The 27,618-nt window shown below is 45.8% G+C and overlaps 1 protein-coding gene across 2 annotated transcripts; it reads right to left on the bottom strand.

Annotated features, from left to right (window-relative positions):
* Positions 1-3,209: 3,209 nt before the first annotated feature.
* Positions 3,210-23,804, bottom strand: VPS26C (VPS26 endosomal protein sorting factor C). Of its 2 annotated transcripts, XM_083171709.1 has the most exons (9): positions 23,709-23,797; positions 23,094-23,202; positions 15,637-15,780; positions 14,356-14,505; positions 8,530-8,610; positions 8,050-8,124; positions 6,329-6,479; positions 5,347-5,499; positions 3,210-4,501 (listed from the first exon to the last, which is right to left on the bottom strand). In XM_083171709.1, exons 1-9 carry the CDS (start codon positions 23,768-23,770, stop codon positions 4,419-4,421), a joined length of 1,008 nt encoding a protein of 335 aa, XP_083027835.1. In that variant the 5' UTR covers positions 23,771-23,797; the 3' UTR covers positions 3,210-4,418. The 2 variants fall into 2 exon arrangements, with proteins under 2 accessions (XP_083027835.1, XP_083027836.1); XM_083171710.1 differs by lacking the exon at positions 15,637-15,780 and having other exon boundaries at positions 23,709-23,804.
* Between the last annotated feature and the right edge of the window lie 3,814 nt (positions 23,805-27,618).

The following is a 27,618-nucleotide window of genomic DNA, read 5'->3' as shown; positions in this document are numbered from 1 at the left end:
CCATGACCTTTGTGAACACCCGATGGTCTTGGAGGGCAAACCGCAGAAACTGTTTATGTTCCGGCCAGATGGGGTTATGCAGATATGCATCCTGTATATCTAGTGAGGCCATAAAGTCCCCTGGCTGAAGGGCCAAGACTATAGAGCGCAAGGTTTCCATCCTGAACTTCGGGACTCGAACAAACTTGTTGAGCCGTTTCAAGTTGAGGATGGGCTGAAAGGATCCGTTGGGCTTTTTGACAAGAAAAAGGCTGGCATAGAACCCGGATCCCCTTTGAGCTAAGGGATGGGTAAAATGACTCCTGAAAGGAGCCGCTTTTGAACGGACTGTTACAAAGCCCTGCGCTTTTTGCAGATCTGATGGGAGGCTCAGAAGTCCGCCTACCTTGGGATCCCCCAGATGGGGTCCCACACAGTCATTAGGAGGGTTTGTCCGCTGGCTTTGGATCGGGGCATCTTAAACTTCCAATCAACTGGGTCCTTAAGGGACACAGTAGGAATGGGCAGCGTAGAGAATTTTATTACTTTGCCACATGTGTCTACTGTAGGCACAGTTTCCCAGGAGACTCTGTCCTCCTGGGGGGAGGGGGTAGAGGGGGGAAAACTGCTTAGGCAAGCTAAACTTTCTGTTCGGTATCTCCCTGATGACCTTAGTCAAGTTCTCTGATTTAGGGAATAAAACCAATTACCTTTAGGGCCTTTGAATATAGGGCCCGAAGGTGCAGGCGGTTCAGCAGGGTCGTCTAACTTAAGGACTTCTTTAACAGCTGGCAGTGAAAGACCAAACTGACCTATACTGTTTGTCAAAAGTCAAACTATTTAATATGATAAAAAAAATAAATGGAACACTAATAGAACACCTAGATCTGAATGAATGAAATATTCTTACTAAATACTTCTTTACATAGTTGAATGTGCTAACAAGAAAATCACACAAAAATTATCAATGGAAATCAAATTTATTACCCCATGGAGGTCTGGATATGGAGTCACACTCAAAATTAAAGCAGAAAAGCACAATACAGGCTGATCCAACTTTGATGTAATGTCCTTAAAACAAATCAAAATGAGGATCCATAGTGTGTGTGTGCGCGTACCTGTATGACCTCCCTACAACGCCTGGGCATGCTCCTGATGAGGTGGCGGATGGTCTCCTGAGAGATCTCCTTCCAGACCTGGACTAAAGCATCCGCCATCTCCTGGACAGTCTGTGGTGCAACAATGTGGCGTTGGTGGATGGAGCGAGACATGATGTCCCAGATGTGCTCAATTGGAATCAGGTCTAGGGAATGGGCGGGCCAGTCCATAGCATCAATGCCTGTCTTGCAGGAACTGCTGACACATTCCAGCCATGAGGTATAGCATTGTCTTGCATTAGGAGGGACCTCGGGCCAACTGCACCAGCATATGGTCTCACAAGGAGTCTGAGGTCCTCATCCCGGTACCTAATGGCAGTCAGGCTACATCTGACGAGCACATGGAGGGCTGTGCGGCCCCCTAAAGAAATGCCACCCCACACCATTACTGACCCACTGCCAAACCAGTCATGCTGGAGGATGTTGCAGAACCTTCTCCTTGGTGTCTCCAGACTATCACATGTGCGCAGTTGAACCTGCTTTCATCTGTGAAGAGCAGAGGGCGCCAGTGGTGAACTTGCCAATCTTGGTGTTTTCTGGCAAATGCCAAATGTCCTGCATGGTGTTGGGCTGAAAGCACAACCCCCACCTGTGGACGTCAGGCCCTCATACCACCCTCATGTTTCTGACCGTTTGAGTAGACACATGCACATTTGTGTCCTGCTGGAGGTCATTTTGCAGGGCTCTGGCAGTGCTTCTCCTGTTCCTCCTTGCACAAAGGTGGCGGTGGTACGGTCGCCTGATGTACTGGCCTATCTCCATACTTTGGACACTACGCTGACAGACACAGCAAATCTTCTTGCCACAGCTCACATTGATGTGCCATCCTGGATGAGCTGCACTACCCGAGCCACTTGTGTGGGTTGTAGACTCAGTCTCATGCTACCACTGGAGTGAAAGCACCGCCAGCTTTCAAAAGTGACCAAAACATCAGCCAGAAAGCATAGGAGCTGAGAAGTGGTCTGTGGTCACCACCTGCAGAACAACTCCTTCATTGGGGGTGTCTTGCTAATTGCCTAGAATTTCTACCTGTTGTCTATTCCATTTGCACAACAGCATGCAAAATTGATTGTCAATCAGTGTTGCTTCCTAAGTGGACAGTTTGATTTCACAGAAGTGCGATTGACTTGGAGTTACATTGTGTTAGGTGTTCCCTTTATTTTTTTGAGCAGTGTATTTCTCTTCATCTGGGGGCACTGGAACATTAGGGAATAGGAGCGGGTCCAAGGAGCTTAACACCTAAACCCATACTTGCCTACCTGACCCTCTCCATGAGTGAGAAAATGCTCTGTTCCTGGACTTCCCTGGTAATGAATGATTGCCATCACCTGTGGGGAGCTAGGTAAAGGTGATTTGTGGTGAGGTGGGATGCTCCACAAGACCTGTACTGGAATCCTGACATTGATGAGGCGAACGTTGGAAATTTAGATTGCCCACATCCTTAATCAAATATGTTCAGTTTAAAAGTTCCCAAAGCGAGGCATACACTAACGCAGTGATGGCTAACCTTGACACTCCAGCTGTTGTTGAACTACACATCCCAGCATGCCCTGCTACAGTTTTACTATTTAGCCATGCTAAAACTGATGCATGGCATGCTGGGATGTGTAGTTCAACAACAGCTTGAGTGTCAAGGTTAGCCATCACTTTACTAGCACAACTTTTCCCCTCTGGCCTTTTGCATGCGATCCCAGCCAAGCCTGCTGGGCAGCTATCCAACAGATTGCTCTGGTGCATTTGGCACGGGGCCGTGCATTGTACCTGTTGTCAATCACATGCAATTTGGATGCTTTTCATGCTATCAATGTTTTACTTGCATTGTAAATCTGTGCGCTGCGCTATATAAAGAAACTGTAAATAAATATTATGGTGCCTGAACATAGTTAACAGAAAACCGTCCACCAATTAATTACCATTATTTCCTACAAAATCTCAGATAGTTGTTGTACAATTAGAACACATTAGTGGTGACTGATCACCAAGGATAATGACATGTGAGGAGCTTTCCCATTAAACCAGAACTCTGATATCCTTAAGGGGATGGGAAGACAATATCACAAGGTAACAGACGTGTATTGTGAAAGGTCTTTAATGTGTCCAGTAGCTGGAGTTTTATATAAACATTTACAATGGCTATTTTAAGGTCAGTGACCTTTCAGATTACGTTGGTTATCCCTAAACACAAATATACGCCAACACAGCGCTGATCCAACAATAACATGTATTTATAAAAGCATTGTGTCTTTAATGCCAAATTACAGGATTAAAGAAAAACAGTAAGTTGCAGCTGAAATTCCACTTAAGTTCTGTGCTCCATCGACAAGTACATACAGATGTCAATCACAGCTTCTAGGGCTATTTCCCATTACAGAATGATCCAAGCCTTTCTCCTACGGTATGATAGAACCCTCCCACTCGCCGATCCTCCGTAACCGGTTCTCTGCTTAGTGGGAAGGAGTCTCCTAACCCTGGGGAGCGGTGTTCCAGCATTTCATCCTCCGCCACCACACAGTTGCCATACTGCGTTACGTCGGAGGCTCCTATACCCCACTGTTGACCGCTAAACCTGTAATGTATAACTCAGCAAGCTTGGCTTCAATTTCAGATATATTCAAATAGGCCAGACAATGTGCTGTTTTTGTGGGTAGCCATGCTCTATCCTTGCTGCAATAGCTGGCTACACAGACCACATACTAGAATTTGGCTTGATGTTTCCCCAGGCTGTGTACAGAGAACAGTAGAGGATCTGGCTGAGATTCCATAAGGTGAATGAGGCTTTGAGTCGTCTAGCTGAGTCCTCTTGGTGGTGGAACATGGTCACCTGCTTACCTGTACACTGACGCCCAAGCTCACCTTGCCACTACCTGCTCTCTGTACCCATCACACAAACATTGACCATGGAATCCACCAACCACATCTGGACCCAAGTTAGAAAACGGCTGAACAGTAATCCATGTACAATATTTATCTTCAGTCGATCACACAGTAGCAGATTTACACAGAGGACACGAAACGAGAGATCTGGACGTTTCATAGTGTTGGATAAATCGCGTCTGTAGGTCAGCAGGAATATTAGGAGGAATGTGTAATGTACATTTCCTGGTCTGAATAAGATCCAGAATCTGCTTTAAGAGCTTTGTTTGGTTTTCTTCATCATCCATGGTGTAAGAGTCCACTCTTCAGGAGGTATTTTGGGGAGCAAGTGGTGACTGCATCCAGCCTCTCTCGCTAGATCGCTCTGTAAATATCCACTTACTGGATGACACTAATGTAGTTCTGGTGTCAAAGCCGACATAGCTGGAGGGGGAAGTTCTCGGTGATGAGATGGTCGTCTTGAAGAATGACCACAACATTCATCTCAAATTCTGCCAGGAAGAGAAAATGTTTGTAGCTTTTGACACCATAGAAGTCACAGCAAGAAACCCAGTACAAGAGTAAGGAAGACCCAGACTCATTGTCCCACCCTCACCAAATCACACCTGCTACATAACTAGAGGAGGGAAGACCCAGATCCATTGTCCCACCCAGTACAAGAGTAAGGAAGACCCAGACTCATTGTCCCACCCTCACCAAATCACACCTGCTACATAACTAGAGGAAGGAAGACCCAGATCCATTGTCCCACCCAGTACAAGAGGAAGGAAGACCCAGACTCATTGTCCCACCCTCACCAAATCACACCTGCTACATAACTAGAGGAAGGAAGACCCAGATCCATTGTCCCACCCAGTACGAGAGGAAGGAAGACCCAGACTCATTGTCCCACCCTCACCAAATCACACCTGTTACATAACTAGAGGAAGGAAGACCCAGATCCATTGTCCCACCCAGTACGAGAGGAAGGAAGACCCAGACTCATTGTCCCACCCTCACCAAATCACACCTGTTACATAACTAGAGGAGGGAAGACCCAGATCCCCTGTCCCACCGAGTACGAGGACAAGGAAGACCCAGACTCATTGCCCCACCCAGTACAAGAGTAAGGAAGACCCAGACTCATTGTCCCACCCTCACCAAATCATACCTGCTACATAACTAGAGGAAGGCAAGTACAAGGAAGACCCAGACTCATTGTCCCACCCAGTACAAGAGTAAGGAAGACCCAGACTCATTGTCCCACCCAGTACAAGAGTAAGGAAGACCCAGATCCATTGTCCCACCCAGTACAAGAGGAAGGAAGAGCATTAGATGACAGCAGAAGTTGCATTACCTATTTTAAAGTTGGTAGTTTCCAGGGTTGGGCAGGTAAACAGTCTTGGAAATACCATGTAGATGGGAATAGGGAGACCTCGGCACACATCTCCCTCGGCTATCTGGATATTTTGTATTTCGGTTGCATCTCTGGCATAGCCCTCTGCACAACCTTAGGGCATAAACACAATAGCATTACATACGAGTCAGAAAGGCGAGCTGTGACTCCCCAGCAGGAAAGGGACCACAAATCTCAGCATGCCTGTCATTGGACATTCATCTTTCATTGGAGAGCCATGTTGCCTTTGCCTGAATTAGAGGCAGCAAAAAACAGTGGCCCAAATTTGCTAAACCTGCTGGCTGCACACCATAAAATGGCCCTAGAACAGTCAATCCAATGCTCATGGAGGTGTAACACCTGCTCTTACGCGAGACTCCATCACTAACTACAAACATGACCCACTGTGCGGAGAGAAGAGTTCTACAGGAGCACCACAGAGAAAGACCAACCTCCAGACAATGCTCAGTTCAGCTTTAATATATTGCTCAAAAGAATCATGAGCGAGAGCTCATCGGGACCGCTTCCATGAGCGAGAGCTCATCGGGCCTCCTCCTCCTTTTCAAACACTCACATATAGGACCATCTCTAATTTCATTGCTCTAACCTCATCTCCATTCATACACCCTCCCACCCTCTACGGTCGGCCGACCACTGTCATCTCTCCTCCACCCTGATCACTGCTTCCCATGCTAGAGTACAGCTTGGTCTTTAGCTCTCTGCTGAAATACAGACCAGACTGTGCTAGAAGCACCGCAGCAGAAAGCGACGTCACTTCCTTTATAAGTAATTCATGTAAGCTAAATCCAAACCAGCTCTGAATTTGTGCAAAATGAAAGTCCTGTTATGCGAGAACGGCCCCTGCACCCCACACAGCAAGGAACGCCCATAAAAATGCCCCCCTGCATCAGGGGGCCGGATTACTGAACGGCTGAAAACTTACCACACGTCTCCACTCGCACCAACTGCAGCTCAATACTTTTGATGGCAACGTCTGAGGTCTCGACAACCAGCTCCCCTGTCAGAGGCTGAGTGATGAGACAGTTGGTAGAATCTAGGTGACCTCGGATGAGAAACCTTGGCAGGGAGGCTCTCTGAAAAACAAACGGGGATGCCCATGATGTGAACATTGCAGCGCCATTGGGATCTCTGCTGCAGACACAGTGGATGCAGGAGGGGGTTGGGATCATTAGGTCGACCGCAGAAAGGTCGACACTCAAAATGTCAGTTTTTCACGAATGTCAACATGGACACCATAATGGTGCTTGCCATGCTTTGGGCACTTTTATGTGCTCCCTCAATGCCCTAGGTCAGTGGTAGCCAACCCTAGTCCTTGAGAGCTACCAACAGTGCATGTTTTGCAGGTCTCCTCACAGAATCACAAGTGAGCTAATTGGCTCCATCTGTGGATCTTTTAAAATGTGCCAGTGATTAATGAGTGCAGATGTGCAGCAGCTAGGTTGTCTGGAAAATGTGAACCGTTGGTAGCTCTCGAGGGCTAGGGTTGGCTACCACTGCCCTAGGCTAACCTTGACACTCCAGCTGTTTACAAAACTACAAATCCCAGCATGCCCTGCATCAGTTTTAGCATGGCCAAATAGTAAAACCCATGTCGACCTTTTGACCATCAACCTTTCCAATGTCAACCTAGTTACCATACACCACAGGGGGTAGGTCAAGCGCAATATACTGAAATCTGCAACCAAATCCAAAAAGGCATACACAAGGAATATAAAGTGGAACCCATAGACATGCACACGCCAGCCTTTACAGGTGGTTCCTGCTGAGGGGGAGAGGCGTAGTGGCCGATTTTTTTTTTCTTTTTTAATATTTCATTTTCCCCCTTTGATGCACGATACTGTGGTTAGGCTTAAGCTGTGTACACACGGTGCGATTTGGTCGCTGAGCGATTTTGGCTTAAAATTGCTCAGCAATATATCACTCAGTGTAATGTTTTCATCAGCGACCAGCGATTTTGGCTGAAATTTGCGAGCTATTCTGCCTCATTCAGTCTGTACCTCATTTTGACTAGAAATTGCTGGTCGCTGGTGTAGTCAGGTGCTGCACAGTGCATTGTGCACCAGCGACCAGCAATTTTTAGCCATAATCGGAGGAGCCTGCTCCAGCGACCATGAAGGGCTGGCAGCGGGAGCGCACTCCTGGCGATTTATCTCCCACAGATAAAATCACTGGCAATATGGCCTATTGTCCATGGCATTTACTATTGATTCGGGACAGATCTTCGAGACGACGCAGTTCCACCTCCAGCGGCTTCAACTTCTCCACGTATTTCTTAGCTTCCACGCCATGTTTCATATTCAGGACTACGGGGCCAGCACCTGCGGGATGCATTTTGCCAGCGATGTGTGCTAAAAATCCCCCCCCTATGTACATACTGTAGCTTTAGTCTGCTGTTTTAGACCACATTCCTAAAACCAAAAGAAAAAAGGTGAACAAGACAATCCTCCCTAGTAATAGGGTTTTTGTACAGGTGGCTATAGAAGCGGAATCTGAATCTACGTCAGAATAATCTACTACTAGAGCTCTCCCCAAATAGCAGCACCCAGAACGACAGGCTTACCCACCAATGCTGCCACAAAAGCGCAGGGAATTTGCCAACCCATTTACAAATCCGGACTAAAGCGCAGAACAGCTTCAGATTACCTCTTTCACATTCTGTAACGTCTCAGGTGTAATTGTGAAGTCAACTGGGCTTGCGGTCAGCTTTTCCTTGTGTGGCTGGAATACAGCAAAGTGACAGGATTAAAAACCCACAACCACTTCCAGACCAGCTCTGATCAATTCAATTGTACGTGCAAAGTATGCAGCAACTCTAGCGGACAACCCAACATTCAGAAATAACATTTAAAAAAAATATTTTATATTTCTGTGTATGGTCACCAGCTCACCATGGAGGCAGTCACCTTAGTGGCTAAACCATTACGCACCCTCTAGTTTCAATAAGGACCGTCACTAAGTACCGATAGAGGACAGCAGTGGAATGTGACAATAGTATAAGTAGGTGGAGCCAAGTATTGGGGGGTAAAACAAAACATTTCTCATTATAGTCCCTTAATTGAGAGAACATCCCCGTTAATAATACAAATGCGTATAGGCCGTGGTAGGAGACCCTCATGTACTTACTTGAGAGTGGATGATGAACTCGCAGTTTTTTGTCAAGTCCTTCGCCAGTAGCGACCTCTTCATATCACAGCGTAGGGTATACTGTCGGGAGAAGAACAGAGCCTGATTTAGTTTTAGGTCATTATAGGTCTCCACTCCAGACACCCACACTTCCAGGAACTGGATGAAACCCTCCAGCAAGTGTTAGAATAATTGATTTAACAATTAACACCACTATTAATCAGCCAGGACATAAGAAAAATAAATAAAAATATATAATAAAGGAGGACAAAACGTGTTTGAACATTTGTGGGACCCTCACTCTCTAGTGGAAGCATTGATACACGAGTTATCGGATGTAAGAGGACTTCCGGGAAGCTGGAAGGAGGATTAAAGTGAAATTGTATGAGATACATCACATGGCTAAAAAGCACCTGCGACGTACAGCTGATGAGTCCAATTTAGACTCCCCTTATGTTCTGCCCGTTTGAGCTCTGATCCGATGCACACGGGATCACGCAACTTAACGGTGTTGTGTGCCAGTGGCCACAAGGTGGCGTCCAACAGATCAATTCACACATTGCTCAGTCCAGGTGTGCCCAGCTGCCTGAGTCCCGCTGATGGGCTGGTAACTAGATATGAATAAAATAACACTGTAGCACAGTTGTCAGCATGGCTACCTCACAGCACTGGGATGACTGGTCCCATTCCAACATGGGCCTTGCCTGTCTCTTGAGGATGCATAAACCTGCTTTAACTGAAACATCTGGTCATTTTCTGACATATGCCGCATGTGTGGTAGCACTTAGAAGGTCTAGGTTGACACATGAAATGGTCGACACCAGAGCACGAGGACCCCCAGTTAGTTTTCTGCATCCCCTTGCTTCACTCACCATGCTTCTGGACACTTTACCGTTCCCAATTAGGAGTCACTGGGGATGGTTAGTGTTAAAAAAAAAAAAAAATTGTGAAAAACTCATGTCAACCTTTTGTCAATGTGAACATTTTCCGCCATCCAGATACCACATTTATTTATTAACCCCTTCCTGACAGAGCCAGTTTTTGCCTTCCTGACAGAGCCATTTTTTTTCAAATCTGACATGTATCACTTAAGTGGGTATAACTTTTTTTTGCTTTTACTTATCCCAGTGATTTTGAGATTGTTTTCTCGTGACACATTGTACTTCAAATTAGTGGTAAATTTGGGTCGATACAGTCTGTGTTTTTTTGTGAAAAATACCAAAATGTCGCAAAAAAATGGAAAATTTAGCAATTTGCAAAATGTTAAATTTTCTGCTTGTGAGACAAATAATCATACCACTCAAAATAGTTAATAACTAACATAGACCATATGTCTACTTTATGTTTCCATCATTATTTCAACTTCCTTGTAATTTTTTTGGACACTAGGAGGCTTACAATATGAATAGCAAATTTTCAAGAAAATTTCAAACACTGATTTTTTTAGGGACCAGTTCAGTTCTGATGTGACTTTGAGGGACTTGTATGTGAGACACCCCCATAAATGATGCCATTTCAAAAACTGTACCCCTCACAGTATTCAAAACAGCATTTTGGAAGTTTGTTAACCCTTTAGGTGTTTCACAGGAATTAAAACAAAGTGTAGGTGAAATTTCAAAATTTCATTTTTTTTGCAGATTTGCAATTTTAATAAATTTTTCTAAGGAACACAGTAGATTTTACTAGAGAAATGTGACTAAAAATTGATTCCCCCAATTCTTTTGTTTTCAAAAATATCCTATATGTGGCCCTAGTGTGCACGTTGACCAAACCACAGGCTTCATAATAGAAGGAGCACCTACTTGATTTTGGAGCCTCCTTTTTATGAGATTATTTTTTAGGCACCATGTAGGTTTCTAGGCACCATAAGATGCTAAAATTTAGGAACCCCCCCACAAGTGACCCCATTTTGCAAACTACACCCTTCAGGGAATTCATTTAGGGGTATAGTGTACATTTCAAACCCCCAGGGGTTTGACCAATTTTGATACAACTGGGCTGTGAAAATGAAAAAATTTAATTTTTCATTTTCACAGCTCAGTTGTATCAAAATTGGTGAAACCCCTGGGGGTTTGAAATGTACACTATACCCCCTGATGAATTCCCTGAAGGGTGTAGTTTGCAAAATGGGGTCACATGTGGGGGGGTTCCACTGTATTGGTGCTTCGGGGGTCTTGCTAATGCGACATAGCACCCACCATTCATTCCACCACCAAATATCACTCCTTCCCTGCACCCAAATGGTATTTTTTGGTCACATATGAGGCATTGCCGTACTCGGGAGAAATTGGGGCACAGATTTTGGGGTGCTTTGTCTCCTTCATTACTTGCGAAAATGAAAAATTTTGAGCCAGATCTGCATTTTTGTGTAAAAAAATGTATTTTTTTACACAAAAATGCAGATCTGGCTCAAAATTTTTCATTTTCACAAGGAATGAAGGAGACAAAGCACCCCAAAATCTGTGCCCCAATTTCTCCCAAGTATGGCAATGCCTCACATGTGTCCAAAAAATACCAGTTGGGTGCATGGCAGGACTCAGAAGGGAAGGAGTGATATTTGGATTTTGCAGCACAGATTCTGGTTGAATGACCCCCGAAGCACCCATACAGTGGAACCCCCCCACAAGTGACCCCATTTTGCAAACTACACCCTTCAGGGAATTCATCTAGGGGTATAGTGTACATTTCAAACCCCCAGGGGTTTCACCAATTTTGATACAACTGGGCTGTGAAAATGAAAAAATTTAATTTTTCATTTTCACAGCTCAGTTGTATCAAAATTGGTGAAACCCCTGGGGGTTTGAAATGTACACTATACCCCCTGATGAATTCCCTGAAGGGTGTAGTTTGCAAAATGGGGTCACATGTGGGGGGGTTCCACTGTATTGGTGCTTCGGGGGTCTTGCTAATGCGACATAGCACCCACCATTCATTCCACCACCAAATATCACTCCTTCCCTTCTGAGTCCTGCCATGCACCCAAATGGTATTTTTTGGTCACATATGAGGCATTGCCGTACTCGGGAGAAATTGGGGCACAGATTTTGGGGTGCTTTGTCTCCTTCATTACTTGCGAAAATGAAAAATTTTGAGCCAGATCTGCATTTTTGTGTAAAAAAATGTATTTTTTTACACAAAAATGCAGTTCTGGCTCAAAATTTTTCATTTTCGCAAGGAATGAAGGAGACAAAGCACCCCAAAATCTGTGCCCCAATTTCTCCCGAGTACGGCAATGCCTCACATGTGACCAAAAAATACCAGTTGGGTGCATGGCAGGACTCAGAAGGGAAGGAGTGATATTTGGTGGTGGAATGAATGGTGGGTGCTATGTCGCATTAGCAAGACCCCCGAAGCACCAATACAGTGGAACCCCCCCACAAGTGACCCCATTTTGCTCACCAGCTTTGGGAGGGGGGCTGGCGCTGCGGCTGGTGGGGGGGTGGGAGGGGTGCTGGCGCTGCGGCTGGTGGGGGGGTGGGAGGGGTGCTGGCGCTGCGGCAGCCGGGTGGGTGGGAGGGGGGGCTGCCGATCAGTGCTGTACTTAACAGCACCGATCACTGTGTGTGTGTATGTGTATGTGTATATATATGTGTATGTGTGTATGTGTATGTGTGTATGTGTATGTGTATGTGTATGTGTATGTGTATGTGTATGTGTATGTGTATGTGTATGTGTATGTGTATGTGTATGTGTATGTGTATGTGTATGTGTATGTGTATGTGTATGTGTATGTGTATGTGTGTATGTGTATGTGTGTATGTGTATGTGTGTATGTGTATGTGTGTATGTGTATATATATATATATATATATATATATATATATATATATATATATATATATATATATATATATATATATATATATATATATATATATATATATTTTTTTTTTTTTTTTTTTTTCATTTTATTTCGCAAAAAATAATTTCAAACTGTGCTGCGGCTGGTGGGGGGGCTGGCGCTGCGGCTGCTGGCTTCTGGCTGGGTGGGAGGTTAGGCTGCCGGGTGGGTGGGAGGTTAGGCTGCCGGGCGGGTGGGAGGTTAGGCTGCCGGGCGGGTGGGAGGTTAGGCTGCCGGGCGGGTGGGAGGACGGGCTGCCGCTCGGTGGTGATCGGTGCTGTACTTAACAGCACCGATCACCACCGATCTCTGTGTTACCGAGCGGCTTAGCCGCCGGTAACACAGAAAACGCTGCAATTGGCTGTTCACTTTTGAACAGCCAATCGCAGCGATCGCCGACCGGGGGGGGCATCCCTGCCCCCCCTGGGCGACGAGGGGGGATGTCTGCTGTCAGGGACAGCAGACATCTCCAAACTGTCACCGCATCTATAGACGCGGTGACAGTTTAAAGCCATGACGTACATGTACGTCAAATGTCGGGAAGTACTTCCCGACCATGACGTACATGTACGTCAAATGTCGGGAAGGGGTTAACAGTTTCGGTACTTGTGTATTTTGGCGGCGCCCACGATGAGGATCGCGTCCATCGTGTGTGAAAAATCGGGTCCATCGCGTTGCGTCGTGTGCATTAACATGGCACACGACGCGACCGACACGATTTCTCCATAGGCTTCAATGTTAAAATATTTTAACATTGAAATCGTGTCGGTCGCGTCGGTCTTGTGCCATTATAATGGCACAAGATAAGATGGACTTGATAAAGTCCATTTTACATGGAATAAAATGGGAAATGGGCCAATATGGCCCATTTTTCATTGTATATGTCCCCGTCATGTCCAAATATAACTGCCCCCCCATTGTGAGCGGCACCCCAGTATTGACGTCAACCCGAAGAGTGGCGAGCGCAGCGAGCCCGCGAGGGGCGGCGGTGCGCGTCCTCCGACCTTTTCATAACCCTACTATCCACGTCGGCGTGGAGTTGAGAATAGAATAGTGTGGCGAGCGCAGCGAGCCACCGAGCCCGAAGCGTGGCGAGCCCCGCGAGGGGACGCGGATACCTTCACAGGTAAACGCGTCCCTTCGCGGACTTCACAGGTGTCCGCGTGGCCACGGACACCTGTGAAGCCCGCATGGGGACGCGGATACCTGTGAAGGTATCCGCGTCCGCTCGCCACGCTTCGGGCTCGGTGGCTCGCTGCGCTCGCCACACTATTCTAAACTCCACGCCAACGTGGATAGTAGGGGTATGAAAAGGTTGTAGGACGCGTACCGCCGCCCCTCGCGGGCTCGCTACGCTCGCCACGCTCCGGGTTGGCGTCAATACTGGGGTGCCGCTGACAATGGGGGGCATTTATATTTGGACATGATGGGGCCATATACAATGAGAAATGGGCCATATTGGCCCATTTCCCATTGTTTTCTATGTTAGATGGATTTTAACAACTACATTTGATCTTGTGCCATTATAATGGCACAAGTCCGACGCGACCGACAGTATTTCAATGTTAAAAATATTTTAACATTGAAGCCTATGGAGAAATCGTGTCGGTCGCGTCGTGTGCCTTAACTTTAAGGTACAGGACGCGACGTGATGGACCCGATTTCTCCATCGGGTTCAATGTTAAAAATATTTTAACATTGAAGCCTATGGAGAAATCGGGTCCATCGCGTCGCGTCCTGTGCCTTAAAGTTAAGGCACACGATGCCCACGACGGGCGCCGCCAAAATACACAAGTACCACAGTTTCTTATATAGCGCAGCATATTCCATTGCGCTTTGCAAAGGGGACAGTGATACAACAAAACAGGGTATTTACAGTCAAAATGTAGGAGGGCCCTGCTCGCAAGCTTACAATCTATAGGATTACCACATGCTAATTCCCAACAGGGAGCACTGAGATTCAGGTTCCACAGTCCCAACACTCACCTGAATATTCACAAACACACCGTGGTAGGTCTCAAACAGGACCTTATTGCTCTTCATGACCAGCGGGAACTCGAAAGGGATCTCCGTTTTACCGCTGGGGAGTTTTCCCGGCTTCACCATTTCTACGCTGTTGCTAATAATCTGAATTGGCTGAAATAAAATCAACAGTAATCTTAGAATTTCATGTTCGTTCTTTCCAAATGGGTTCTACTCATGACAATGTATAAATTGAAATTTTGGTAAAATGAAGAATAACTGGTCCACGTTAAACACTAACGAGCAGGAGATGGGACGTGAGCGCCAATGTTCGGGTGTCCAATTCATTAATAAAAAAATACTAAATTATAGGTTTGTTTGTGCACCACACAAAGACTACTGGATGTATTTGAATGAATGTATCACTTTTGGATAGCTTATACCCCCTTCCACATCACAAATACCGGGTCACACCAGGGATATGAACACTGGTCTGTCCCAGGAGTAACCCGGCATGTGCCCAGTAAGGCTCCCCTCAGCGACCTGGAAATTAGCCGGGTCTCTGACGTAACAGGGGTGGGGTGGAAGCGCATCATCAGAGAATGAGGCAGCGCTGCCTCCTCTCTATAATGTGAACGGGACCCGGGTTAGCCGTTTACACTGCCCAGCAACCCAGGCCCGACCCGAGTAAAACCCTTCTTTTAACCCGGGTCAGAATGCTGTGTTGCTGGACCTGGGTTTTTCCAAACAGAGCTTTCACACCACACAGAGACCCGGGTCAACCTGGTAACAAGCTGGGTTGGACCTGGGTTATTTGTGCAGTGTGAAAGGTGTAATAGTGACCTGGACAGAAAATGAGGTGTGTATTATCTCAATGTGACATCCGGGGGACTGGCAATAAAGGAATCCTACTATTCTTTTGTCAGAAGACATCCACACAGACTAAGCCGCGGACAAACACATAGTATATGCATGCAAGTATTACATAGGTTCTCTCAGTAATGGAAACCAGGATTGGATTCTAATCTACAGTTAGTTCTACCGGACTAAAAAGCTTTCTAATCCAAAATGACATTATAGACTTGGGAGAATAATGGGGTAACGTTTCCCTTTTAATGTTACCTGTTGTGCATAAAGGACCGGTAGTGGCTGCGAATGGCCACGAAGACATGATTTAGCCGTCACTGTATCCTGGGAGAACACGAGTTCTCATTCCATAGTCCCTGCAGGTTTATGCTTTGAGAACATTGACCAAGTGGAACTGAATGGGGGAATGGAACATAGTAGCACACAGAGCCCACGTACCTTCACTGAATTATAGAAAGCTTCAAACACCCCAACGCTCTTAGCACTGAGCTGTAAGTTAACGGAACCCTCCATGGTCAGCATGATCCCTTGGTGCTGGACAGCGTCTTTACTCGTTACAACCACCACACCAGACAGCACTTCCTACAGAGAGGATAAAGCCAGGAAGCAAGTGAGACAATTCAGCTGACACAATGTGACTGAATACAGAACACGCATCACAAAGCTGTGCTCCCCCCTAGGCAGATATTGTCCTCCGACTTGGTGCTACGTGGATTTCCCAGGGCTCCTCTAGTTCTCTTGTTGGAGTAGAACAGCAGCTTACAGGCTATGTTATGACCTGAACAGCTATACTGGAGGGACAGCAGGTGGCGCTGTATCTGAAGAGATCAGAGTTGTATATTTATATTTGTTGTAATGGTGTGTACACACAGGTGAGATTCCCTTGCTACTCGACTTAAGATTTGAGTGCAGTGCAATCTTTGCTATCTCTGTACGTTTACCATACAATCAGCATTAGATTTGCACTATATAGTCATTGGTGCCCTGTCTATCTGGGTTTCGATTTGTGCTGTCCCGGGAGCGCACATCGGGATCGAAAGGTAAAAAACTGTGCGATCTGCATGTGATTTTGACTATATAGTCAAAATCTGATGTCAAATCTCACTGTGTGTACACAGCATTAGGTCTTTCAGCTTTTATTTTTAAGTTATGTTACGAAGAGCCACAGTAACAAAAATGAAAATTGGACAAATATTGGTGTAAAGCAAAAACAACAAGTGGATACTTACTGTATGGTCAGCAGAAAGAAAAGCGATAGGCAGCAAATAGACATAAAAATGGTCTGTTATTAACCAGTTTTGTTTTATCATGGTTTCTAATCATAGTGCGCAATGGAATTTGCTGTGCCATAAAAACAGTTAAAATATAAATATGCCACTACACTAGATGACCATTAGGTGGCGCTGTGCCAGATGTCGCTGTTGTAGTTCGCTCTTTCTTGTGGTCGTGTACTTATTCCCATATCTTGTCTGTTAATCCTCCACGTTAACATTTTATAGTTATTGTTCAGAGGGAAGTTTATCCCACTTTCTACCCATGAGGGTTGATGCTTCAACAATGAATATCGTTTTCATACACAAGCCTAAAACCCATGTTTTGGCACGTGAACATGCATCGACCCAGGCCTGGCTTATGCCTGATAGGTAACTGAGATCACCCCTAAAAGAAATTGAATGGCCAGGGACAGGTAACTGAGATCACCCCTAAAAGAAATTGAATGGCCAGGGACAGGTAACTGAGATCACCCCTAAAAGAAATTGAATGGCCAGGGACAGCAGAATTTGGTGAGATCATGAGAAAGAGCCCAGAGACTGTCACTGGAAGATTCTTGTCTGGTGTGAATGGTGAGGACCTAGGAAAAACCCAGGACATCCCCCATGTGTGAAAGGAGCTTCAACTCACACGGTCTGAGAGAAGATTTTCTGTGTAAAATGGACCTAAATCTCCACCAAAATGGGGTTTGGGTTGTGAAATATACTGTGGGATCATAGCATATGCGGGAATATAATTTATTTTGGGCACGGCTATAATAAATGGGCACCACACATCACATTTCAATTATTTTGGGTGCCCATTAACAGGCTTGATATGCCCAAAAGCATTCGTTTTACCGCTACACCTGCCTAAACTCCTCGTTAGCGCACCAAAACCATAGACTTCTTACATATTTTAGGCACACCTTTAGTGGAGGGCTTAAAACAATTAAATTTGTCCGTTAAATCCAAGCTGGATACACAACTATAGATTATCTTTCCAATCTGGCTGGTTGAAACAAAAAAAAAAAAAAAAAATAGGGTAATGTCTGGGAACAAATTACAATAAATCGTTTGCTGGAAAAATGGACAAACACATAAAAATGACATAAATTGGTTAAATCAAAAAGCTTTAACCAATTTGTTAATATGACCATTTTAGTATTCCATATTTGGGAGCAAACGGTCAATTGTCATATGAACCCAGAAATTACCAGATTTTAATTCCAACAAATCAGATTGGAAAGATAGGATGAGAGATTCAGAAAGTGAGAGATTTGGTAAGAAGTCTCCAGTTGTTTTAAAGCGGCAATCATTTACACTGCAAAACCAGTTTAATTAAATGATTGCCGCTTTAAAAAAAAAAAAAAAAAAAAACATGGAGATTTCTTACCAAATCTCTCATCCTATTACATTTCACCCATAATCTTATAGTGCGTATTCATCTTAAGGTCTGGCAAGCAATAATTAATGTGAGAGATCCTTTCCTTCTTAATGATTATAGAAGGATTGAACATAAACTCGAAGAATAGGGAAGTCCTTTAACTAGGTTTAGACTCATTGAAAGAGCTTTAGAGGGGGTATTCAATGCTGGGTCACGACTGTAGTTACGTCCCAACAGCCTTGACCCTGTCCCGTTGTTGTTTGAATCCTGACTCGCGATTTGCGGTCGAGCAAACTTCCAGCCTATTGGCAAAAGGGGTAGTGTTCGCTTAAGCGGCAGTGGATTGTCGAGATTCGCCCGTGATCACAACAATACACCGCCGTTCTCTGCAAAACGGGCGTGACTGCTTTTAAATTCCGTCCCGTTCTGTCAATCTGCCTCTTCAATACAGTCGATCAAGACCGCATTGAATAGGAGCCTGACGCTATATCCCCCATTGGAAACTATTTAAAAAAAAATACCAATCACAGGAAAACAACTATAGGATCATTTCTTAGCAGATCCTGCCGAATCTATACGTTTAATATGGTAAAGAGGTGATGACGTCTCTATCAAAGCCACTTTGAAATGGGGAAGTAAGGAGAGGAAGTACCCAAAAGTTTGGGGCTTTCCTAGCAGTCTTCTCATAAATGCTCCAAGCGATGCCAGTAGCAGTTTAAAGGAGCACAACTGTCATGCTATGCTGTGGAAGTAAAGCTTTTGGCACACCCTATAGATTTCATCCACTGGTCAAAATCCCAAGAGGTGTCTTCTACAATTTGCTATGGAAAAATAAATAAAATCACAGACCAACAAATCTGTTCAGTTTGGCTAAATTTCGGGAATCGTGACAGCTGAACGGACAGTTTATGTCACTGGGTGAAGGACGAATTTCCTACCCAGCTACAACCTATTTCATGCACATGTGATCAGATATATGCAACAATATAATGATAGGCTAATTGGCTCCCACCAATTTAACCCTACAATGTCTGTGTACATGTGGTAGGGGATATAGATTGTAAGCTCCACTGGGGCAGGGACTGATGTGAATGTTCAAATATGCTCTGTAAAGAGCTGCGGAATATGCGCACTATATACAGAAACTGTTAAAACACACAATTCATAACATTCCCTGAAGCTACCACTAGATGGCACTCAATGAAGCAATTTGATTGTTGCTATGTTCAGACCTGTATGCAGTGGGATGTGCGAGAGGAAGTGTCCAAAAACCAAGGACATTAGATGGGTTTAGTCTTGCCAGGGTAAACCCGGTACTAACAGGTACACAAATGCACCCAAAATGGGCATGAGGTGATTGTATTGCTCAAATGGGTGCCCATCACGTACTAGGCACCCTAAAAACAACTGCAAGTGTGTTCTCACCACTGCTGTGTCGAAAATAGAGAACTTGTGTAAAGGCCCATACACACTGGACGATGGAGCTGAAAGTCGCTCAGTTTACCTGCCTGAGTTGCTTTCAGGTCAAAAGTCACACCGTGTGTACTGGCTAGCAGTGAGCGCTGATGTGCGCTTCTGGGTCATCACTTACCAGCAGATGAGCGATGGGGTGGACAGCTTTCCATAGCACTCTCCTATGGGAAGTCGTCCAACCCCAGGGAAAATCCCTTAGACGGGCAGCGATTTTCCCCATCATCTCCTATCATACACGCAAGGCAAAAATCGCTCAGTATATATGGACCTTTAAATCAGTTTTCGGTTTTAAGAAGGATAGTATGGTAAATCAAAAACAATATATTATATATAAAATTTGGGAGCATACTATCAAGTCTTTGCAGAAATGCAATTCTATTCCTGGGCACCAGGTGGCGATTATTGCCAAACACTGCAGCGATTTATTTGCTATGTGGCCAATTTTTGTGGCAATAAATTGCATGAAAAGCATCCAAATCACATGTTCTTGAAATCGGATTTGATGCGCACGGGCATCAGAGTAGGAAGTTTGCACCTACTGCACGATAGATTTGTCGCATCTCTACAGAATTAGCTGGTGTACCATACAATACATCGTACGCAAATGACCGCCAAACACTAGTTTATATGTATCTTATCACTCACCCTATCCTTGTGCAAATGCTCAAGTGCCCTGTGTAATGTCTAATGCAGTGGTTCCCAAACTGTGTGCCGTGGCTCCCTGGGGTGACAAGGAGCACTTGCAGGGGTGCCTTGGGTTGATGGTCCAGGACTATCTCATATTATATATGGTCAATGTAATAAGGAAAATCAGCGCTTGTCACTTCTGTTTATCAATATATTTTATAATTGGAAGTGAATCATGTTAGTCACCACAGAACTGTATCTAAGGATGACATAATCGCAACTTATTTCAGTTAATATATATCTCTGAGGTTCTTGTTATCTAACTTTTGGCCTATGTGTGCATCGAATTCTGATACTCTAGGGTGCAGGGATTCAAAAAAGTTTGGGAACCACTGGTCTAATGGTATAAACAGCGACTTTCAATAATCCAGAAAAGTGTATTCAAATAAGGTGCCTCGTACTAAAGGCCAACATTTTAGGGTACACAGACCCCTTTGTGAAGGTGCAAAAACCATATGGATTATGCACCTTGACAAAGAGGTTTGTGTACCCCAAAACATTGGCCTATGATGCACCTTATTTGGATACGGTTTTTTTTGTTTGTTTTTTTGAGACAGAAAAAACAAAAACCTCATGTTTTACACATTTTTTATTTAATATTTTCAGAACTCAAAATAATCTTGTTGTAACTTCTTTATAGTGTAAAATGTATTGATAAAGACCAGTACAGGTATAACTTCACAGTAACACTGTTATACATTATTTAAAATTCAACAATGAGTTCCAGGCACCCCTTTATTTTTGTCATTAATCGTACTTAAATTTACAGAAATCAATCAAACATAACACATCTGGTAGTACATCACACAAATTCCAAATTATATGAACACCTACATATTATGGCGTGTCCTCTGTGGAATATGCCAAGATAGGTTTACTGTATCTTTCTCATCATTGCGTGTAATGTCCCTATTATATATTTACAGTAGCAGCAGATTGTGTTGCGCTTTGTAGACAGTGATAAAACGGGATGCGGTCATCTATTAGAATGAACTTAGGTCTACAGTCATTAGGTCGACCCCACTAGGTCGACTGGCAGGAAGGTCGACATGGGCCAATGTCGACATGACTTAAGGTCGAATTTGCATAAAGGTCGACATGAGGCAGGTCGACTGGTCATAAGGTCGACATGGGTTTTTCACTGTTTTTTGAGCCGACAGGCGGTATTTCATGCCCTACCATCCACTAGGGCGTGGTGGGAGAATAAAATAGTGTGCCGAGCGCAGCGAGGCACCGTGCCCGAAGCATTGCGAGCGATGCGAGGGTCCGATTCTCATTGCCAACTGTGTCCATGTCGACTGTGTCGACATTCGTATAAAAAAACAGTGAAAAACCCATGTCGACCTTTATGCAAATTCGACCTTAAGTCATGTCGACCTTGGCCCATGTCGACCTTAAGTCAGGTCGACCTTCCTGCCAGTCGACCTAGTGGGGTCGACCTAATGACTGTAGACCTAAGTTCATTCTGACAGATGTCCCGATTCCGATAAAACAAACTGGGTAACAACAGACAGACTTGGAGGTAGGAGGGCCCTGCTGCAAGCTTACAATCTATGGGGACATAGGAGGGAAACACAAGGACATGACATAATACATAAGTGCCTCAGAGGGTTACGCGTGTGGTACTTAAATATGATAGGCTTGCCTGAAGAGGTGAGTTTTCAGGGAACGCTTAAAAGTTTGGAGGCTAGTGGACCCATTACCTATTAGCTTGACCCATGCTTCTGTTTTGCAACTCTGTATACAGTATTTATTGCTTCGGTTAAAAGCTATTTTTAATGGGTCAAAAAATAAATGAGTTTTCTCCTAAAGAAAATGTTTAAAAGGTGCATACACACTTGGTGTTTTTGCCCACATCTAAGCACTTTTCCCTGGGGTGGATAGCGTTCCTTCGCAGGACACTAGGGAAAGCCGTCCACCCCATCACTCATCTGCTGGTAATACCCCAGCAGATGAGCGACGGCGGCCGGTAATGATACAGGAGCGTGCATCAAAATTGCCATGTACACACTGCAACTGACAGAACCGAGCTGATTTCAGTTCAAAATATGGAAACCTGTTACTTCACTTGCATGCACCACCTGGATCAGATGTAAAGGTGCATACTATACTATAAGATTTTTAAACAATATGCACAACAATAATATTGGGCATAGTAGTGTGTACTCAACCTTCTGAGCATGCAATTCCATTTTGCCAATCATCAACCACTGCATGCTTGGCACAAGGTCCAGGTGACGTCACTGAATGATCTAGTTATCAATATGGTTCAATTTGTATGCGCTACATAATTTTCTATGGATCACCGGTGAGATCTTTAATGATATCGCTCTTGTAGAGCATCGTGCAGCCTTTGATTTACTACCAGTTATTTATAGGACGCAAACATAGGGGTCAATCCTAGTAATTGAGAGGGGTGGGAGTTGATCTTCCAACTGCGATTAAACGCCGGCAACGGCACCCAAATTCACAGGCTGAATTCACTCAAAATTGCTTTCCACCCTATGGGGCAGCGTGCGCTTCTATGCAAATTCCACCCACTGTAAAGTACGTACTGATGATTCGAAGAGAATAGGATTGACCCCATATTCCACAGCCCATGTAGAGAATAGTTTACCATTCACATCAGTCCCTGGACAGTGGTCCAACTCCGCGCGCCCCTGGACAGCGGCCCAACTCCACACACCAACAGTGGGAAGGAACACACCAATAATAGTTGATATGTGCAATAATTTCAGAAATATTAATATAAATGTCATTTTTTCCCATTATAGTCAATTTGCATTCCTTATCTGCAGACCATACTGTCATTCCACTGTCATTCCTTTTAGTATGTCCCCAAATCACACATGTATACTTATTTTGAGTTCGAAACCAATACTTTGAGGATGTCAGACAGCAATACTAGCCACTACACCACCATGCCATAAGTTCTCTAAACTCTAGTTATAGAGATTAACTCCATAATTTTGGTTGATGCAACCCCAGGCTTCCCCAGTTCCTAAGGGATAAGGGACCTCATCCTACCCGGCATCGCATACAGAGAAGCTGGCAGCCACAGGCACTATACCCCCGAGCTGGGAACCCCCCTCTCTTACCCCCTCCCTGTAGACTTTATTCGCCCTCTTGATCTTGATGTCAAGCGCGGTCCCCATGGTCGTCACCTCCTCCTTCTGCTGCTGCAGCTGCGGCCGCCACCTCCTAGCCCTGAGGAAGTAGAAAGTCACATGACTCGCCGAGCACATGATCACGCGGCGGCGTGCGCCGCTTCCTTGTTTGTGTTTTTTTTTTTCCCTACGTCAACGAGCTTTATTTGTCAGCCCCGTCGCAACGCGTGCTAGCTTCGCCCCTCCCTCTCCCTGCAGTTACCATGGCAACGGCAGGCCGGGTGACGTATGACACACTAGCTGTGGTGGTGGCGCAGTTCAATTAGAAACGCGCGGGAGAGAGAGAGGCTGCTGAGTCACCGCGGTGATTACCCCACGCTGCGGGCAGTGACCGGGCCCGAGGCGGGCAGGGTGACCGTCTCAACAATACCCCCATCCCCCCCCCCAACAGTCCGCGGAGTGACGCAGGCGGCCGCTATGACGCAGGTTTATTATTCCCTAGACTTTTATTATCACTACATCCTCCCCCCTCTCGCCGATGATGTCAGCCAGGGCGGGCGCAGCGCTCGGCTCCTGTCTCCATGGCGCTCGGGCTGCTGCTTTTACCTCACGGTGGTGGCCGGCGCAGTGGTTGCGTGCGTCAGCCTGAGGTAAACAAGCCGCCGCATCAGGTGTTGCTGCTGCTGCCAGGTCTACCTGAGTCAGGCAGCGGCGCCGTGCTATTGGTCGAGGGATTCTGAGCCGCTGGCGCGATTGGCCGGTCTCGGCTGTGGGCGTGACTCGCCCCGCCCTCTCTCCCGCCTGTTGTACAGCGCGCGCTGGACAGATTAACTCCTCGGCTGCTGGAGGAGAGTGATGATCTGGGTTTTTCTTCTTCTTGCGCCGGTCATTAATGCCACAGTGGCCCGATTATTGCCTCTGCCCTGGGGTGAGAGGTGGTGCTACTACGTGCTCAGCAGCTGGATGGCCTGCTGGCAGCTCTATATCTGTGTCTGGGCATGAACATATATTAATACTGTCCAAGTGCTAGCACATTGCGGCAGTGATGTGTGTGTGTGTGCTGCAGGTGGTGTGTGAGACTGTATACAGTCCTTGGGTTGACGATGACTAAGGACAGCCGCTAGATTGACCACAAATGTTTGACAGTGACTAGGTTGGCAACTAGAAATGATTGACATACCTTAGGTCAGGCATGTCAAAACGGTGGCCCTCCAGCTGTTGTAAAACTACACATCCCAGCATGCCTTGCCATAGTTTTACCATTCCCATATAGTAAAACTGTGGCAAGGCATAATTGGACTTGTAGTTTCAAAACAGCTGGCGGGCCATAGTTTGGACATGCCTGCCCTAGGTCAACAGTTCAACAGAAGGTCAACACAAGTTTAAGGTCGATGTGAGATTTTCACGTTTGTCTTTTTTTATTAAATGGTGTTTTTTTTACACTTTACTATTGAAGTGGGCATAGAGCAGTGGTTTCCAAACTTTCTTGACCGGGGTGCCCTAGAATATCAGCATTTGTTCACGGCATTGGTTCTAATAGTCCATACATTTTAGGATTGGCAGCCACCAGCACTGGTTTAAAAAAAAAAAAAAAAAACCAACAGTAATATATATTGGCACAGCTCTAACCTTTGATAAAGCCAGTTGAACTGGCGAAACGCGTTAGTTATCCAATACCAGCACCTTTTTGGCATTGCTAACCGATTGGACACATCCACCACGAGATTCAGTCCCAGACCAGACCTCCTCACCTTCCATTGAGCTTTCATCTTTGGGCGTCAGGATCTCCTCTGGTGGCAGAGAGCACCCCTTCACTCCAGGAACCCCTTGCCTATAATCAGAATTCAGCAAGTGAGGCTCGCCGCTCTACAATTCGTGAGTGACTGGGATCAACATTAGAAAGACCCCCCAAATATGGACCATAGGTCACAATAGAAACGGGACTCAAACCCACACAGGTACTGTCTACATTGTGAGAGATTGGACAGTCCATAAGGTATCATCCAAATGGAAACAATGCCACACAATTGCTGTTATTATCCTTGCCTCTAAAATTCTGATTATTATTAATTATCTTTTTTAAGTGTGTTTTTAATAAGAATAAATATTTGTGTTTTACATCCCATGGTGTTCAGTCAAACGTATTCCTCCTCAAATTAGCGTTGTGCCAATATATTTTCCTGTCTTTTTTCCATACAGTGGGACTAACTACCCCACCTCTGCACAGCAGCTGGGATTTTAACCCACAGCCCGTTTGTCCCTCAGAGGACAACTATTTTTGGCACCAGCACTGGTTTTGCCTGTCACTTTGAGCATAAATTTGTTTTGGTCATGGACCCCCAACACGAAACACCCTTGCAAACATCCCCAAGGGGTGCCCATAGAGTGAGAATATAATAGTGTGCCCGAAGCACGACGAGTGCACAGTACACTTGTACGGTGTTCATGTTGACAGGTCGAAATAGACACCCAAAAAAGTGAAAACACCATGTTAAATCTTGTGTCGACATTCTGTAAATTTCGGCCATTCTTCGATGTTGAACTAGTCATTTAGACATTGTCTATCATCTATACCATAACCTGTGAGACTGGCAGGTTCCCCCAACCTGGGGCTCATGCATAGCTCCCCATTCTGCTGTAAAACATATCATTTATATATGTATTGTTCATTCTAGCACCCGCTATCTCTGAAAACCCACGCAGTTCCTGTTCCCTGCCTGGGGTGTCGATGTCTAGTGTCCGTGTGTCACTGAAACAGCGCCACCTGTTGGCAACACTACATCTAACTTCTAAAGCATTTGCTTTGAGCGGGCTTACTAGTCCTCTCTCTCTCTCCATACATACACACACACACTGTCAGCCAGCCAGGTGCCGGACGGGTTCCCGACAGTCGTTTACCCGACATCGGGATCCCGACTGTCAAAACGCCGACAGCCGGGTGCCCGATGGCCACACACACTATTTTCCCTCGTGGGGGCCCACGACCCCCATAGAGTGAGAATAGAATAGGGGCTTTTTTGCGCTCGCCATGCTGTCTGACTCTGGCCAGTCGGGATCCCGACTGTTGGAGTCCCATACCACACCCAGCCAGCCTGCAGGATCGCCAGATGTCCTGAGCTGGTGCAGGCTGGTGGACAGGAGCTCCATCTGACAGGGACGCGCAAGCATCTCACATGCTCCCACGTCCCTGTGAGCAAGGCGGCAGGGAGTAGCTTCCCTGCCCGTCTCCGCTTCAGGGAGTGGGGGCAGCAGGAAGCCAGCGGAGGGCTCCAACAGAACGGGGAGCGAACGCCCCTTCTGTCTGAAGGGGCAACTGGTGCGGGGTGGCGATTGGTGATTCTATTGCCAGGAGCATCTATCTCTATCTATATATCTATATACAGTATACCTGTCCTGTCATACAATATGCTGTGCATGCCAGGAACACGCCTGCATTTCAGGGGCGTAGATCATGCGCACTAGTAAATATGACCACCCCTTCGGAATCTCCTAAATTGATACTATATTTTAGTGTGTATCCAACTTAAGGGGGTTATTTAGTGAGTGCTGATATTTCCCAAAGTCGAAAATAACAGCACTTTTTGCTGGTAATAGGTTGAATTTTTATTCAACCTATTCAATCTTACGTTCCCCCTATTTCATTGAATTTACATTCAGTCCTTTTCCAAAGGTTGGCTAACAATAAGTGCGGATCAGAAAAAAGGGTACTTGTTTCCTAGCACGGCCACAACGATCATGATCGTGGGCATCGTGAGGAAAAATCGTGGGCATCGCGGCCATCGCAAGCACTAAAAAATCGGGTGCGATGGCCGCGACGCGATGCCCGCGATTTCCCCATAGGGAACAATGTTAAATGCCTCAATTTAGCCGTGATGCCCCCGATTTCCCATAGGAAACAATGTTAAATGGGTCAATTTACCCAAATCATCATCGGGAACAATGTTAAATGGGCCATAAACCACCCAAAACACCCCTGAACAGTGAAATGTCCCCCCAAAAGTATTTTACGCCACCCCACGATCAACGTGAACCCGAAGCGTGGCGAGCGGCGGCGGTACGCGTCCTCCGACCTTTTCATACCCCCACTATACACGTCGGCGTGGAGTTGAGAATAGAATAGTGTGGCGAGCCACCGAGCCCGAAGCGTGGCGAGGGGACGCGTTTACCTGTGAAGGTATCCGCGGGGCTCGCCACGCTTCGGGCTCGGTGGCTCGCTACGCTCGCCACACTATTCTATTCTGAATTCCACGCCGACGTGGATAGTGGGGGTATGAAAAGGTCGGAGGACGCGTACCGCCGCCCCTCGTGGGCTCGCTGCGCTCGCCACGCTTCGGGTTTGCGTTGATCGTGGGGTGGCGTAAAGTACTTTTGGGGGGACATTTCACTGTTCTGGGGTGTTTTTGGGGCTTTCTGGCCCATTTCCCATTGTTCCCTATGATGATTTGGTGAAATTGAGGTATTTAACATTGTTTCCTATGGGGAAATCGTGGGCATCGCGTCTGGACCATTTAAGGCT

This window comes from Crinia signifera, chromosome 2 (assembly GCF_055691185.1).
Source record: "Crinia signifera chromosome 2, ASM5569118v1, whole genome shotgun sequence".
Classification (NCBI taxonomy): domain Eukaryota; kingdom Metazoa; phylum Chordata; class Amphibia; order Anura; family Myobatrachidae; genus Crinia; species Crinia signifera.
The sequence above is the reverse complement of the archived record's forward strand: the minus strand, read 5'-3'. Positions and strand labels throughout refer to the sequence as shown.